Below are 15368 nucleotides of genomic sequence, written 5' to 3'. Positions count from 1 at the left end.
GGACTTTATCATCTAGACCCATTGCAGTATTATTCCACTTGCACTGTTGAGTTTGTGTTTTCCTTGGACAGTTTTAATATTTAAGATTATGGGATTGTTTCTGACTTCATAAATCTAGAAAAATAATAATAATAATTCTGGAGCCATTAAGGGAGTCCGCCACAAAGCTGAGAAGGAATTTGAGCTTTGAGATTTTTGCAAGAGTATTGGATCAGCACTTTTATGGGCGGTTACCTCTTTGATTCTGCCCTCATTCATCTGCTTCTACCCTCATTAATTTACTTTAAACCTTAAGGCGTTGTTACTGAAGTGAATGCGGGCAACATTGGGTTCTCTGGAAGACTATAACTTTTGTTTCAGTTGGGCAGTATTTATAAATGTATCCGTGAACTTAAAAAAACATTTAATAATGTCAGTTTGTGGATAGAACGTATTTTGGGGTAGACGGCATAGTACTTTCTAGTAATGTTTGTACTATACCATACAGATTCTTTCGAAGTTCCTAGTGAGCCGATCAGGCATTCAGCCTACAACTTTCGTAGGATTGGGAAACTACTGGTCTCTTGTTTCTTGTACATCCCTCATACAACTCAAGCCTTCACTGCTGCTATACATTGCCCACAGGACGATTTAAACATATTTTGCCTTTCCCTGTAAGTTTATTTTTTTCCTCTTGAGAAGGTATTGCTGATTTTATCAGCAATCTCCTTCTGTTACACTATTTACTTCCCTTAACAAGAGTACATATCCTCAAAAAGAGCACAGTTTGTGAGATACTGTCCATATCTAAATGTCCACATAAAAATGAGATTCAAGTTTTTGTGAAAATGTAGGACCTTTTACAGCTTGGTTACTTCAGTTGATGCTCTTCTCTAAGGAGATTCATCAAAACCGACATACTGTAAGAAATTGGTTTATTAGTTGAGGGGAGCAGGTAACCACCTCAAGTAATAAATTACTGTGAGCTCAACCAGTGGTAGCTATTGCACAGAGCAGACAGACTTAACTTAAAGGCAATGTGTAAAGTATTTATTCTGTACTAAAATAGTAATAACGTTGAAATGCAAAGCAATAAAAATTGCAAAACTAATTAGAAAAATAGAGTAAAATATAATGAACAAAATGCCAAAAAACTAATTAGGGGAGCTTTAAGTATGACTCTTATGAGTAGAAATGGCACCAAGAAGCACAAATTGCCAACGATAGTTAATTATTGCAGTAGAATTGAAAATAGGCAGAACTTTACACTGAAGGCGATGGAGTGTGGGTTGGATAGACTAACCAGGGTCATCATGATTGATCAGAGATTTTACCTTATTTCTTTAATCAAAGGAACCAATCGGGGAGCACTCCATTGGAAAAAATTACAATCACCAGTCCGTTATGTTCAATAAGCAAAAGAGAAGAGTCTTTGTCATAAATCAGTCATCTTTATTTTAGTTCCGCTTAAAAGCCCATACAGCCAACATATTTTGTTCATATTAACTTCTTTAGAGCAATACTTGGATAAGCCAAATTCATGTTACACTGGGCCCTTCAGGTTATTTCAACAATTTGGGTTACAATTTACCCAAGTCGATATAGTTGTTAATCGTGTAAGCGGTAGTTAATAATCAGTATCAAAACCATGTGTCAGCAATGATATGTCACCATATTCCATCCCTTTAGTCCTTTAAGTCTCAATCCACCAGTGGTATATACTTCTAAAGCCCCTCAGGGGATATACCTAGAAACTCACAGGGGGGCAGGCAGAGGTCTAACGGAGCATCCAGTCCAGGTCCACTTGCCACTGGCCAGCTGCAGAGTAAGGTCTATTGTAGGTTGTCATAAGGGCTCTTGTTCTCTGACGAGACTTCTGGATTTGGGGCGGCAGCCCCTCTGCATTGTAGGCACCTGAGTCACTCCTACACCAGTTAGCAGCTGTTGGCCCAAACCTCCTGGCTTACTAGTAGCACCTCACCAAAACCTAACCAGTAAAAGTGATTTGTGGCAGCCTTGCATGGACTCTGAAAACCCCTTAGGGAAATCATGGAGGAAACAAGTCTTACACTGGTCTCTCCTCATACAAGTCTTACTCGCACATAGGCAAGAAAAAGAGATGCAGGACAGTTTTCAATACATTTATTGAAAGGACTGCAATCTATGATGAATTGGGTGAACTGCAATGATTAGGATAATGAGGAATAATAAAATCCAGATTGTGAAAATCAAAGATATGAATATACCCAACCCCAACATATTGTCATAACATGAATATACAATTCTTACCCATAAGCCTAATCTCTAGCCCCTAAGCAAGAGTATGACGATGTATGCCAAATTTGTCCGTACAGTGTCCATGAAAAGCAGACAACACCCCAGTTACCTTGGTACAAGGTCAGGCCGCCAGTGTCCAAATCGGGATCCATGGAGACGCAAATGCTGAGGTCGGCCAAAAACCGGCATGCAGCAATGATGGAAGTTCTAGCTGAAACCCCCTCTAATGCCCTTTGTCCTACAGGATGTTTTTATAGGGGACATGTTTATGTTCATGCCAAGAAGCCTGAGATGGGTATCTACTTAAGCGCTGACCTGTTTATGCAGTCTTGGAGCCAGCAATGCAAGTATTATTCTGTGTGACTTGCATTCTGTTCTTGTAATTCTGAGGAAAGAACATAATGCAAAGTATGTCATCCATATCACTAATAAAGTTTTTGCAGAATAGCAGTTGATGATGGAATTAGACCAATGCCATTAAAGAAGCAATATTAAAATGAATAAAATTGAATACAGAAATACAGAGCATGAATACTGGATAAAAGGTTACAAGCTGCAAGCCTAAGCTATCACTGAGCCCAAGCGACTAACTAAAATGGACCCACAACAAGGTTGTTTTGTCCCTATAGCTTGAGGAAGAAGTCATCTATAGCACCCTTGGAGTCCACTTCTTTGCCCTGGGTACACATGGGAGAGCAGGACTAGTGCTCTAGACTCTTCTTAGGCATCATACTGCAGGTTAAGTCCTCTTCTGTTATCCATTGGTCCGGGAGTGTTCTGAAGTCAGTGCCCCTGGAAATGCCGCATTTATGCCTGTAGCAAGCTAGTAGGTGGGAATAACCCCTGGAGATGCCCTAAGCAATGGGCAATGATTACCAGGACTAACCACACCCACTTGGGGTATTTGCAAGATGGCCAAAGTCTTTGGCTAAAGGAAACTTGGGCTCTTAAGGGCTCGGGTCTGTCTCTGGAGTGTACTTTGGTGTCTTCCCAGTGTAACATTAAAATCCAGTTTGAGGCAGTCCCTGTACCCCTAGCAAACTCGGACAGAAATCTGGATGAACAAAAGATGACATTTCAACAACGAGACAGTGGATGCACACAAATTGTTTCGGCATTCTGTCTCCCTCCGCTAGAGTGTGCCCCAAATACTGTATGTAAATCCAAAAGATTGACATTCATCAGGATCTGACACTGTGATTTCAGCATGCGGCCTACTGTGATGGACACCAGTCTGACTGGGGATTGCTGGGGCAGGACAAATGAAGGATGCAGGTCTGGGATTTAGGTACATCTGATTGTGACAAGGTTGGCTTCTTTAAAATTACTCAAGTACTTGGATCTTGTCAAGGGCACAACAACGTCTCCCTATACCTACGGTCGTTTGTCCCTTCCTGCGAGCAGGTTCCCACCTAATCACTCCTATAGAAATGCTAATTATTGGCAGGCAGAAGTGGGAGAACAAACTGCATATTTGCCTTCCATGGTCTTTGGCCAGGGTAAAGATAACCTTTCCTAGAAGTTATCTTTCCGAAATATTTATTACAAAACTGACTTCTCCAGTGAATTTTGTTTAGAGTTCTAATAAATATTTTTTAAAGGTCCAATAAACACGTTTTTACCAGTTTCCTAAGCGGAGATAACATTTATTAAACTTAATTTTGTATCCCAATGCTTTCCTATGGAACAACTAACCCTGCTTCATCCAAAATAGATTTCTGCTAGAGACTTCTAGGTGCAGATTACTTACCCAAGAAATATCTAAGGTGTCAGACTACATCCAGGAGAGTTTTTGTGAGCAGTACCTTTTTGCGCCAGTAGATGCATTGTTTGGCTCAGCATGTGTCATCCGCACAAGAAGTAATCTCTTCGGCACCTATAGGTGTGCTGATGTCAGTTCTTTTCTTTCCGCAAAAGCCAGTGCAGTGGAGATGCGGTAAGAGCTACTCCTTCAGTCACTTTTTGATTGAGCTTTTTTTGACATTTTGTCAAGGCTTTTGTGAAGTTTTCCTCCTGATGTGACTGGATGTCATCCAAGAGGGCAGACTTCAAGCCCTGTGGCGAGTGTCTCCTGCCGATGTCTGGTCCCGTACCTTGTTTGCCTGTGGTGCTTTGAGCACAACCATGACCCGAAGTCGTGTTCTGACTGCCACGCGATGAACCCGAGGCTGATGGTGGACTTTCCTGCAACTCCGGCCCAGTCAAGGTCCCCATCGAGAGTAGAGTCCTGAGATCAGTTGCGGTATCCTAGGTTGTCATCTTATTCTAAGGCTTCAGAGCACTCTGGTAAGTCTAGGCACAAGAAGTTGAAGTGTGCTTTGACTTCTCCGCATCTGTCTACTGATGAGATGGGGGAGCATCCGCATTCCACGCCTCAGTTTGCGATAGAGCTTGCTCCTGAGCGCCAACACACTCTCCAAGTTTCTGGGACCTGGTGCGACCCTACCCTACTTAAAGAATGTTATAATGCCATGTGCCTCATATTTAGGCAAGCCAACCCTTCCAGCTCGCGTTCGGGTCCCATGGGGTTTGCAGGGGCCCCTGCTGGTTCCACACCGGCAGCTTTTGCCTCCCATGTCAACCCTGGTGCGCTCTCTACCTCTCCTCTGAATCAGGAATCCCAAGAGGCTAGAGACACTTGGAAAGAAGATGTTTTCTTCTGCCAGCCTGGCATTGTGGTTTGTGAACACAGCATGCATTTAGGGCCACTACTCCCACTCTCTGTGGGACATGGTTGCGCAAGTTCTGCCTGCGGTCCAGGAGGAGGTCTGAGCCGTGCTCTCCCAAGTGATAGCAGACAGTCAAAGTCTTTCAGCAGTAGGGGGAGCCTTAGTTAGATATGTTCGCAGCAGCAGCGAACGAGCAATGTCAGCAGCTTTGCATGCTGGAGTTTCCAAGGCGGCTCTCACATGGAGGCACTTTTTGCCTCCAGTGGCGCTCAGCTCTCCTGTATACCTTTCTGTTCATACCACTTCTGCCCAGAGTGCTCAAGAAGATCAAGAATGACCCAGCCCAGGGTTTTCAGGTTGCTCGGGACTGGGCACTTAGAGTCTGGTATCCCGAGCTACTGAGCATAGCCATCGATACTCCGATCAGGCTGCTCCTTCGGGAGGATCTTCTGTCGCAGCAGCATGGGAGGGTTTTCTACCCAAACCTGTCAAGTCACTGCCTTCTTACTCAGAGATTGAGCAGCGGCAGTTGACCTTCCTCCTGAAGTCTGTGATGTTGTTTGCCAGCCAGGCGTTCCTACACTAAGACGGTGTACACAGTGGCTTGGTGTTCTGACCCTCTTCTGCCCCTATTTCTCAGGATCTTCTGTTTATTCTGTCTCTCGCCCAGCAGGGCTCTGCTCTGGGCACTCCAAAGGGCCATCTCGCAGCTATTTCTGCATTCTTCAGTTTGCCTGATAAACTCTCTTGTTTTAAATCATGTATTTATACATAGATTCTTGAAAGGTTTGGTTCGTTTTTTTCCCACCTTCTCTTTTTTATCATGCCTCGTTGGGAGCTAAAGCTGGTTTTCACACTCTTATTGTGAATTCCTTTTGAGCCTCTTCACAATTGTCCCTTGGGGTTACTCACCATCAAGACGGCATTCCTCATGGCCATATCATCTGCCGACCATTTTAGTGAGCTTCGTGCATTGTCATCTAAGACGCCCTACTTACCCATACATGACAAAGTGGTGCTTTGCTTGTGTGTCTCCTTTCTTCCAAAAGTGGTCACACACTTTCATGTAGGTCAGTCCATCCCTTTACCTACTTTCATTGCTCCACCTCACCCTGCCAAGGATAAGGAGCGTCTCCATTGTCTGGACCCCAAACGAGTGTCATTCTACCTTGAATGTACACAAGAGTTCTGGGTGAGCAATCAACTCTTTTGGTAAGTCAGAGCTAAAAAGAGTTATGTTATGTAGAAAACGATCATTTCCAGATGGTCATGCTCTGCATTAAAATCTACGCATTGACCAAGAAGCTACCCTCTGAAGGCTTGTGCTCTCATTCTACCAGAACCAAAGTTGTGTCCACTTCTTTAGCTCGCAGAGTTTCAGTCCTGGATATCTGCCAGGCAGCAATGTGGGCTTCTCTGCACACGTTTACCAAACTTAACTACCTGGACAATCAGATCCATTGTGGCAGGCATTTTTCCCGTTTGGTCCTGCAGTACTTTCTAGTCTAAAACTGGTCTGCAGTCCCACCTCCAGGGATGGTATTGCCTGGGTATCTAGTCTAAGGTAAGGAGTCTGCAGCTAAAAGTCTATCAGATGAACAAGTTACTTACCTTCGCTACCGCCTTATTTGATAAAGAATATATCTAGCAGCAGATTCCTTACCGACCCACCCATTCTCTCCGCTCTCCGAACAAATTTCTAGGGACAGGGCTGGATCCCTTTCAGGGCCCAAGTTATCCACACCAGTGGTTAGTGTCCTTCATGGCTCCGCGCTTCTGGCATGGAGGTTGTGCAAAGAAACTGACGTCAGAGCGCCTGGGTGGCACCTATATAGGTGCAGTGGACATCACTTTCTGCGTGGATGATGCATGCAGAGCTGAACAATGCCACCTCCTGATGCTCAGGGGTACTGCTCACGAGAAATCTTCTGGTTCCAGTCTAACGCTTAGGATACTTCTGCGGTAAGGAATCCACAGCTAGATATTGTCTCTACCAGAGAAGGCGTTACCAAAGATAAGGAACTTGTTCTTTGGGGTTTTTGACTGTAAGGACATGTTCAACATTAAACATTTACTTGTCTAACTTTCAAATACCATGCGCCCTACATTATGGTCTATAAGGTCTACTTAGTGGTGCCCTACTAATGTTTAAAATGAAGGTTTAGGTTGTCAAAAAGGGTTATTCTGACTGGTGTTATTTGCAGTTGGCACCATATACTAGGGACTTATGAGTAAATTAAATGTGCCAATCAGGCGAATACCAATTTTAGACTGTTGAAAGGAGGAGCACAAGCACTTTACTTCTGGTTATCAGGGGTAGCGTGCACAGAGTTCTGTAGCCTGCAAAAACAAGGTTTGGCAAAACAACCTGTGGTGACCCTGCAAAAGGGCACATTTCCAACAGATACTCTGCTGCTGTTATTTTTTAAAATCTTTTATCCTTTTTTTTTTGCAGCTGTAAATACAACAACACAACAATTACAGCTGTAGTACCAGTAGACATGGCATATCTTTCTGTTTGCAGATGAGGAGGAAAGCGTATCAGAAATACAGTTCAATATACTTTGAAAGTCCAGCATAATCTCTGAAGTATAGCTGCAACATTTCTTGGTAAAGAGCACACCAGAAAGACGCCACTCCCCTCTCGCCACATTCATGTCCACTATTTTCCTTCCCCTCTTAGGGTCATTAACTATTTCATCTAGGCACCTCCTCCTTCCCCACCCCAAGAGGTACCTCCCAAATCCCACAGATGTGTTGCAGTGATCCAACTGATGCTCATGGTTCTCCCAACTCTCCCTCAGATGCACTCTCCTCAGAGGCAGAGAGCTAATGTCTCTGCCCATTCCAGTACCTCCTCCTATTCTTTGTCGGTAGTCCTGACCACTTTTAGGTGCCGCTCCCCAACAAGTGCCCACTCTGTCATTCCGTTCAACCAAGCCTTGTTTGTAGGCACTTCTGGAGATATCAGTGAATTGCTATGTGTCTTTTCCTTGCAGCAACCACAGGAGAGCAAATTTGCATTGCATTTGACCATTTTTTGGGTGCCCGTGCAAGATCTGCAATACCTAACACGCATTGTTTTGTATTTGAGGTGTCAGTCACATCACTCTGCATAAAGTCTGTACTACCTCTTCCCAGTCTGACAGGTCGGGTATGTTGAGTGGAGTATATTAAGATGTTAGTTTGAATCTTGATTTAACTAGTTATCGTGTGTACTAACTTACGGGCAGTTGACCACTCCCTATCTGTAGGAGGTCCTCATCCTGTTTCCTGCGCACCATCATAACTGGCTGCGCTATGTCTTTCTGTAGTACTTTATGAATACCAGAAATAAGGTGGCAGCTCTCTCTCCCTTCACTCAGTATCGACAATGCAGCAGAAGTTGTGGCATTTATGGGAATCCATACCATATCTCACTGGCTATGTAACATTGCTTAAACAACAAGTGATGGACGGAATGCTGAACATTGTCAAACACTCACCCCCAGTCACAGATCTGGGTTTAATCCATCGTTCTTTTGCTCACCATGCCACCCCAGTTTGGACCCAGCCAAATGCAAATCAGTCTTGACCCTGTTCCTCATGGGAACAGTCCAGCCCGAACTGCCAAGCCAGGTCCTCACTGGACCGGAAACAAGCATCCTGGGACCGGTTTCGGGGTTTCACCCCTCATCAGCCAGGCTAGCTTGATTCCAGTGGCATGGGAAGCACGGGACCCACGTCTGGGCATACCCTTCCCACTTAGGGTGACAAAGCAAAAACAACAAGTGATGGACGGAATGCTGAACATTGTCAAACACTCACCCCCAGTCACAGATCTGGGTTTAATCCATCGTTCTTTTGCTCACCATGCCACCCCAGTTTGGACCCAGCCATATGCAAATCAGTCTTGACCCTGTTCCTCATGGGAACAGTCCAGCCCGAACTGCCAAGCCAGGTCCTCACTGGACCGGAAACAAGCATCCTGGGACCGGTTTCGGGGTTTCACCCCTCATCAGCCAGGCTAGCTTGAATTCAGTGGCATGGGAAGCACGGGACCCACGTCTGGGCATACCCTTCCCACTTAGGGCGACAAAGCAAAAACAAGTGATGGACGGAATGCTGAACATTGTCAAACACTCACCCCCAGTAACAGATCTGGGTTTAATCCATCGTTCTTTTGCTCACAATGCCACCCCAGTTTGGACCCAGTCATATGCAAATCAGTCTTGACCCTGTTCCTCATGGGAACAGTCCAGCCCGAACTGCCAAGCCAGGTCCTCACTGGACCGGAAACAAGCATCCTGGGACCGGTTTCGGGGTTTCACCCCTCATCAGCCAGGCTAGCTTGAATCCAGTGGCATGGGAAGCACGGGACCCACGTCTGGGCATACCCTTCCCACTTAGGGCGACAAAGCAAAAACAACAAGTGATGGACGGAATGCTGAACATTGTCAAACACTCACCCCCAGTCACAGATCTGGGTTTAATCCATCGTTCTTTTGCTCACCATGCCACCCCAGTTTGGACCCAGCCATATGCAAATCAGTCTTGACCCTGTTCCTCATGGGAACAGTCCAGCCCGAACTGCCAAGCCAGGTCCTCACTGGACCGGAAACAAGCATCCTGGGACCGGTTTCGGGGTTTCACCCCTCATCAGCCAGGCTAGCTTGAATCCAGGGAAGACCTGGCCTAGCAGTTCGGGCTGGACTGTTCCCATTAGGAACAGGGTCAAGACTGATTTGCATATGGCTGGGTCCAAACTGGAATGGCATGGGTAGCAAAAAAACGATGGATTTAGGCCCAGATCATTGTACTGGGGGTGAATGTTTGACAATGTTCAGCGTTCCGTCCATCACTTGTTGTTTTTGCTTTGTCGCCCTAAGTGGGAAGGGTATGCCCAGACGTGGGTCCCGTGCTTCCCATGCCACTGGATTCAAGCTAGCCTGGCTGATGAGGGGTGAAACCCCGAAACCGGTCCCAGGATGCTTTTTTCCAGTCCAGGGAAGACCTGGCCTAGCAGTTCGGGCTGGACTGTTCCCATTAGGAACAGGGTCAAGACTGATTTGCATATGGCTGGGTCCAAACTGGAATGGCATGGGTAGCAAAAAAACGATGGATTTAGGCCCAGATCACTGTACTGGGGGTGAATGTTTGACAATGTTCAGCGTTCCGTCCATCACTTGTTGTTTTTGCTATGTAACATTGCTTAGCGTATTGCGTAATCTGACCTCTGCTAACTTCAAAGGCCCCACGGGTCTGCAAAAGTTATGAATCTGTCAGACAGGTAGAATTCACCCTAAGTGGCAAAACTGTCCTGCCATAGCTCATTCTGTATCTCGGAATGATTTAATCCACTCGAGCCTCAGGGATTTCGCAAACGGCAGCTGCCGTAGTAATCAACATATTGAGCTGGACCTCTTGGTTCTTTCCCTGCATCAAGTACCTGAGAAGTATGCTTTTCTCTACTGCTCCTTTACATAAGTTTTTTTTTTCCAGTTATCTTCCTCTGTGCATCTCTGTGCCGCACTCTAGCCACCAGATCGGCATATAGCAGTTTAAGCCAGCCTCTGAGTTTCAGCCCAAGCCCCATGCTGTGTAGTGTATAACATGCGTATAGTATCAATCCAGGGTATCAAAGGCTTTTTCAATGTCAAACCCATGCAGCTGTGCTTCCAACTCTGTGCCTGCTACTCAGTTTACAGTATTGTGCAGTTTATGCATGTTCATTCGTATGCTTCACCAGGGATAAATTCGCACTGGTCTGGGTGAACGAACCATTGAGGATCCCAGACGTTTGAACCTATTCACAATTAACTTTGCCAAAATCTTGTCAGCATTTATCATCGAGAGGGGCTTATGAGAGCTAATGTAATTCGGGCCCCTTTCAGGTTTTAAGATCATGAGAGCCAGTGCTTTTCTCATGGAGTCAGTGATTCTCTGCCTCTAAACGCCTCCTCTTAGACCTCCAACAGCTTATCTGTGAGGTCTGTTCAAAACCTACAAATTAATTCAGGCAGGACACCGTCCAGGCCCACAGACTTACCTGCTGGCATACTCTCAAGGGCCGCCTGTAACTCCTCTTTTGTTTTCGGTTGGTCTAGTTCAACCACCTTGTCCTGTATGAATGTGACCACCCTGACATCTGCAGTGTACGCAGACATTGTTTCCGTGAAGGCAGTCCCCATTCTGGCATAGAGTTTTTAATAAATGAAACACTGTATGGTTACTACTCCCGTCCATGCTGATTGATGAACAAGCTGGACTCCTCCGTGACAGAATAGCAGAAGTGGGGAGTTTTCTCTTCACTAGATAGACCATCAGTCCCCAGGTCTATTACACTCCATGTGTAGCCTCCTCCTGTAATCCTTTATTACCATCCTATCTAGGGAGTCCCAAAGATCACCCACCTATTGCTGCGCTCGGACCAGTGAGCCACCATCCAGAGCATTGTCTGGCTGTTATAGTTGGCGTGTTGATAGCCTGTCCTCTTCAGGTAAGGTTGCAATTGCTTCCGTCACCCAAAGAGTGTGCCACTGGATTCTCCTTTCAGGACGATCTTAAGAATTCCCCACTCATTTGCATTAGTAGCCATAGCTTTCCAATTACAGTCTATCTAGGTGAAATGGCAGCCGCAGTAACCAGAATAAACCCCAGATCTTGTAAGAACTGAGATGAAATGTGCCACATGGGAACCCAAGTTCTCTTGGGTGTCCTTGGTGCGTTAGTTGAAGAAGCATATGATCCAACAAGAATCTAGAGAGTAGCTAGAGCTGAGCCTGTTGTATGTGTTGTGTACTGCAGATCGAAGAGAGTATTTTTTTGGTCTCCAGGTGCTGCACATGCCATATATCTACACAATGTAAGTCAGACCTCACCCTCTCCAGGGGCTCTGTCGAACCTGATCTGGGAAGCTGCCAAGTTTCTATCTCGATCCCCATCAGTAACACACTTAAAGTCTCCTCCCCAAACTAGCGCCACATCCTGCAGAGTGTAAAAGTATGACATTGTCAGTGTTAGGGGCATGGTTATTAAGTGGGGCCTTTGTGCGCCCCATCTAACCCATACGTAGCACCCTTCTACGTCTTCATACAATAATTTATAATAAAAGGGCACACCCATATTAGCACTCATCAATAGGGGAAGTATGCAGCAGCATTAACTTGTCCTCCATTTTTTGCACTTTTGCACCTTCAAACCTATCAGTAACGCAGTTATCAGGGGAGTTATGTTTAACACGTGTGCATCCTATACCACTTCATGTATCCATTAAGGCCTTTCATGTGAAAAATCTCACCATCTTGTACTGTACAGTAAGAGGAAAGTTCTAGTCTGAGAATTCTCACGGTTAGGGGTAGCACACAGGGCGCACACTCCCATCTCTGAACCCTCAGTGCATGTGACTTCCACCCAGTGGCGGCCGATACAGAACACAGACACACACATGAACCCTGCCACTTCCATGCATTCTCATGTGTGTGCACACATTTATCCATTCACTCCCATATATTCATGCATGCACACACCAAACATAAAAAGAAAATAACAAAAAACTTAACGCAGCGCTGCCTCTAATGGTCCCTGGAGGGTTGGGACTGCTGCCTTCCCACACTGACTGACCTAGGAAGACAGCAGTCCCTTCTCGTCACAGAGTGGGATGGAATCAGTGAGAGTTGCCGACCCCTCCCCACTCGGTTACAAGGTGTCACTGATTAACAGTCAGCCCAGGGCACTTCAGGGCTTAGAACTGAAGTGCTCAGTTCCGAAGCAATCAGTAATACTCACCATCGTCGCAAGGGGGAGCACCTCAAGGTGCTTTGCTAGGCTCAAGATGTCGTGCCGACAGGAGTTGTTACATCTTTAGCCTGGTAAAGTTCAGCTCAGGCAGCCAAGAGCCTGCACATTTACCACGTCTAACTCCTGGTTCCCTGACCTGAAAATAAAATGTCTGTCAGGCTGATCTTTGCTCAGCCTGATACGATCTTCTTTTCAGGCAAAAGGTGAGGGGCCTTGGCCCCTTTGCCCACTAGGACAGGCCGTGGCTGCATCCATCTCCACATCATCACTGTTTGAACCTTCCTCCCTATCTCAGGCAATGATAATGTTAGCAGAGTACACCATAGCTGTATTTGAACTTTTCCCACACACTCGTGCCCAGTGCCACCTCCTACTTCAGTAGGAAACACAAGTCTGAATACGTACAGCATTGAGACTAGTTTTTACCCATTCGTCCGGGTCAGATCTGACCTCATAGATCTTTGGTCTGCAAATAGAACAGAATGTAAAACTTCAAGCTAACTAAACTGTCACGTGATCATGTGAAAGTGAGTATGTCGTCCAGCAGGCATCTGCTCACAACTGCAGGTCAGACTGCTCCATCAAGTGCCAGTTCCCAAGATATATTTTGAGGGGTAACTGGAAAGAAACAGAAACAGGCCTACCTATACCTTCTGTCTAGTTAAGCCCTCCAGGCCCCCATCGGACTAACCTCTGTAATTTTAGAGAGACAACTCAGCTGCATTCTCCATGCAAACTACATCAGACTATGGCGTACATAGGGGGTCCGGGAGCTCACAAACGGGTTACCAAAGAACCAGTCCTTCTAGAATTAGTAGTCTTAGGTCAGTCACACAGATCTGGGCGATGCTAACAGTTTGTTTCATGTGTCTGCTCCAATCCAGCTAGGGCCGAGGTCTCATATACTGTATCGTCAATGTTGCAAGTCACAGCCTGGTTCAGCTCTGCGGACACTCGTGGGCCACCAGTTCCAGAGTCCCTGGCTTCACCATCACCAGTCTGCTCTCAGTACACCTAGGTGGGGGATTTCTAAGCTGCTGGGTGGGGGGCTCCCCAGAGCACAGGAACAGTCGGTTCATACCAGTCACCTCCATCCAATCCCAAACATCCTCTGAAGTGGTAAAAAATAATGTTTCACCACCATAATGATCCCCTAGTGCCTGGATCTCCATCCCCCAGTTGTGCAGCAAGCCCAGAGTGGCACCTTAGTGTCATCAGGCAATCCTGAGCATGCAAGTCCTAGGTTCCTTATCACTTCTTTTGCACTGTTCGAAATGTCTATTTTTCGCACAGAACATTTGGCAAACCAACTAAAATAAAAATACTCCCACACAGAAGTAAAATGTTGATGGTAGGACTACACATTTTTATGATAATTCTTCTTGGGTGATAACTGGTAGTTGGCAGTTATCCTGGAGAAGAAGTTTACTTTCAAGTATTCTTGTAGTTCTTTGTCTCTTCCAAAGAATAGCAACCTGATGTACTCTGTGATTTTTATTTTCACATTCATGTTTGTTTGACGTGTATTCCCTGACCATGTGCTTTGCATTGGTGTATGTTTGGCATCATGAAATTTCTTCTAGATCCTCATGTTGTGCATTATTCCGCTTTCTATTTCTTGTGTCCAGAAGTGTTCGTAGTAGGTTTTTTTTATTTTTTTTTTTAAATCTTCATGTGTTGACTTGATGAGTTATGTCCTCTTATGTGACTTACATTTTAGATTTGTTTCCCCATCCCTTTGATTCGAAGAGCTTCCGAGGTCAACAAGAAAAATACTGTGCATTCCAGGGCAAAGAGAGATTTCTGCTGAAGGTTAATCTGTGCTGTAACTTTGTCGGGTGTTTCCCCACTGTCTTTGGCTTATACAGAGAATGTGCGCAATAAATGGTGTTGTCTTAGAGCATTATTGGCACCGTTTTCTTTTGTAAGCACATTGTTCTAATTTTACCTCAATTGCAACTGAAAGTTCACCATTGACGACAAGCATCTATTGTATATATGTTATACTATAGGCCACAAACACAATAATACACTTAATTGTCTGGCATTAACCCCATTGAGAAAACATGTCCATGGCACCATGGGTCTAATAAATTAAAATCCTAAAGCCATGTGTAAAGGGCGCTCGTTTTGTTTTTTCAAATGCACTGCTGGCCCCTGCAAATAACAAAAATGCACTATAAACTTGACTAATTAGGCCTCAGACAGGCCTGAAACGGCCCATAATGTTAGAGTGCAACTAAATGTGACAATTGAACCTTGCAACAAACTTACTTGGAGACACAGTGGTCACATTTTACTTGTGGCGTTGTCTGGTGGTTTTAGAAAACCTTACTCATTTATTTTGTTGTGCTAAACTTAAATTATAAAGGATTGTGTTTTAATGTAAATTGTTTTCGTGTCACATTGCAGATTTTGATGCCATTACTGATCCGATAATGAAAGCAAAAATGGTTGCACTGAAAGGGATTAATAAAGTAATGGCGCAGAACAACATGGGTATTCCTCCAATTGTTATGAACAGGCAAGTAAAAAGTCGGACCTTAGGCCTTTCATAGACTTCCTCTGCTGGAATTTGCAAACTGTGGTTTTGAAAATCTGTAAACTGTGCCTTCTTCACAAACATCTATTGCTTATATCCAGTATTGCTATTTTTGGTACTTA

At 45.0% G+C, this 15368-nt stretch overlaps 1 protein-coding gene across 11 annotated transcripts in view; it reads left to right on the top strand.

Annotated features, from left to right (window-relative positions):
* The window catches only part of KMT2C (lysine methyltransferase 2C), a 1516687-nt gene that overhangs the window by 1074951 nt on the left and 426368 nt on the right, over positions 1 to 15368 (top strand). For all 11 annotated transcript variants that reach the window (XM_069211124.1, XM_069211114.1, XM_069211120.1 and 8 more), the window contains one exon: positions 15117 to 15228. In XM_069211124.1, coding sequence (XP_069067225.1) covers positions 15117 to 15228 — 112 coding nt within the window. The remainder of the gene's footprint in view (positions 1 to 15116; positions 15229 to 15368) is intronic.

This window comes from Pleurodeles waltl, chromosome 10 (assembly GCF_031143425.1).
Source record: "Pleurodeles waltl isolate 20211129_DDA chromosome 10, aPleWal1.hap1.20221129, whole genome shotgun sequence".
Classification (NCBI taxonomy): domain Eukaryota; kingdom Metazoa; phylum Chordata; class Amphibia; order Caudata; family Salamandridae; genus Pleurodeles; species Pleurodeles waltl.
This window is presented reverse-complemented; position numbering and strand designations above follow the sequence as displayed.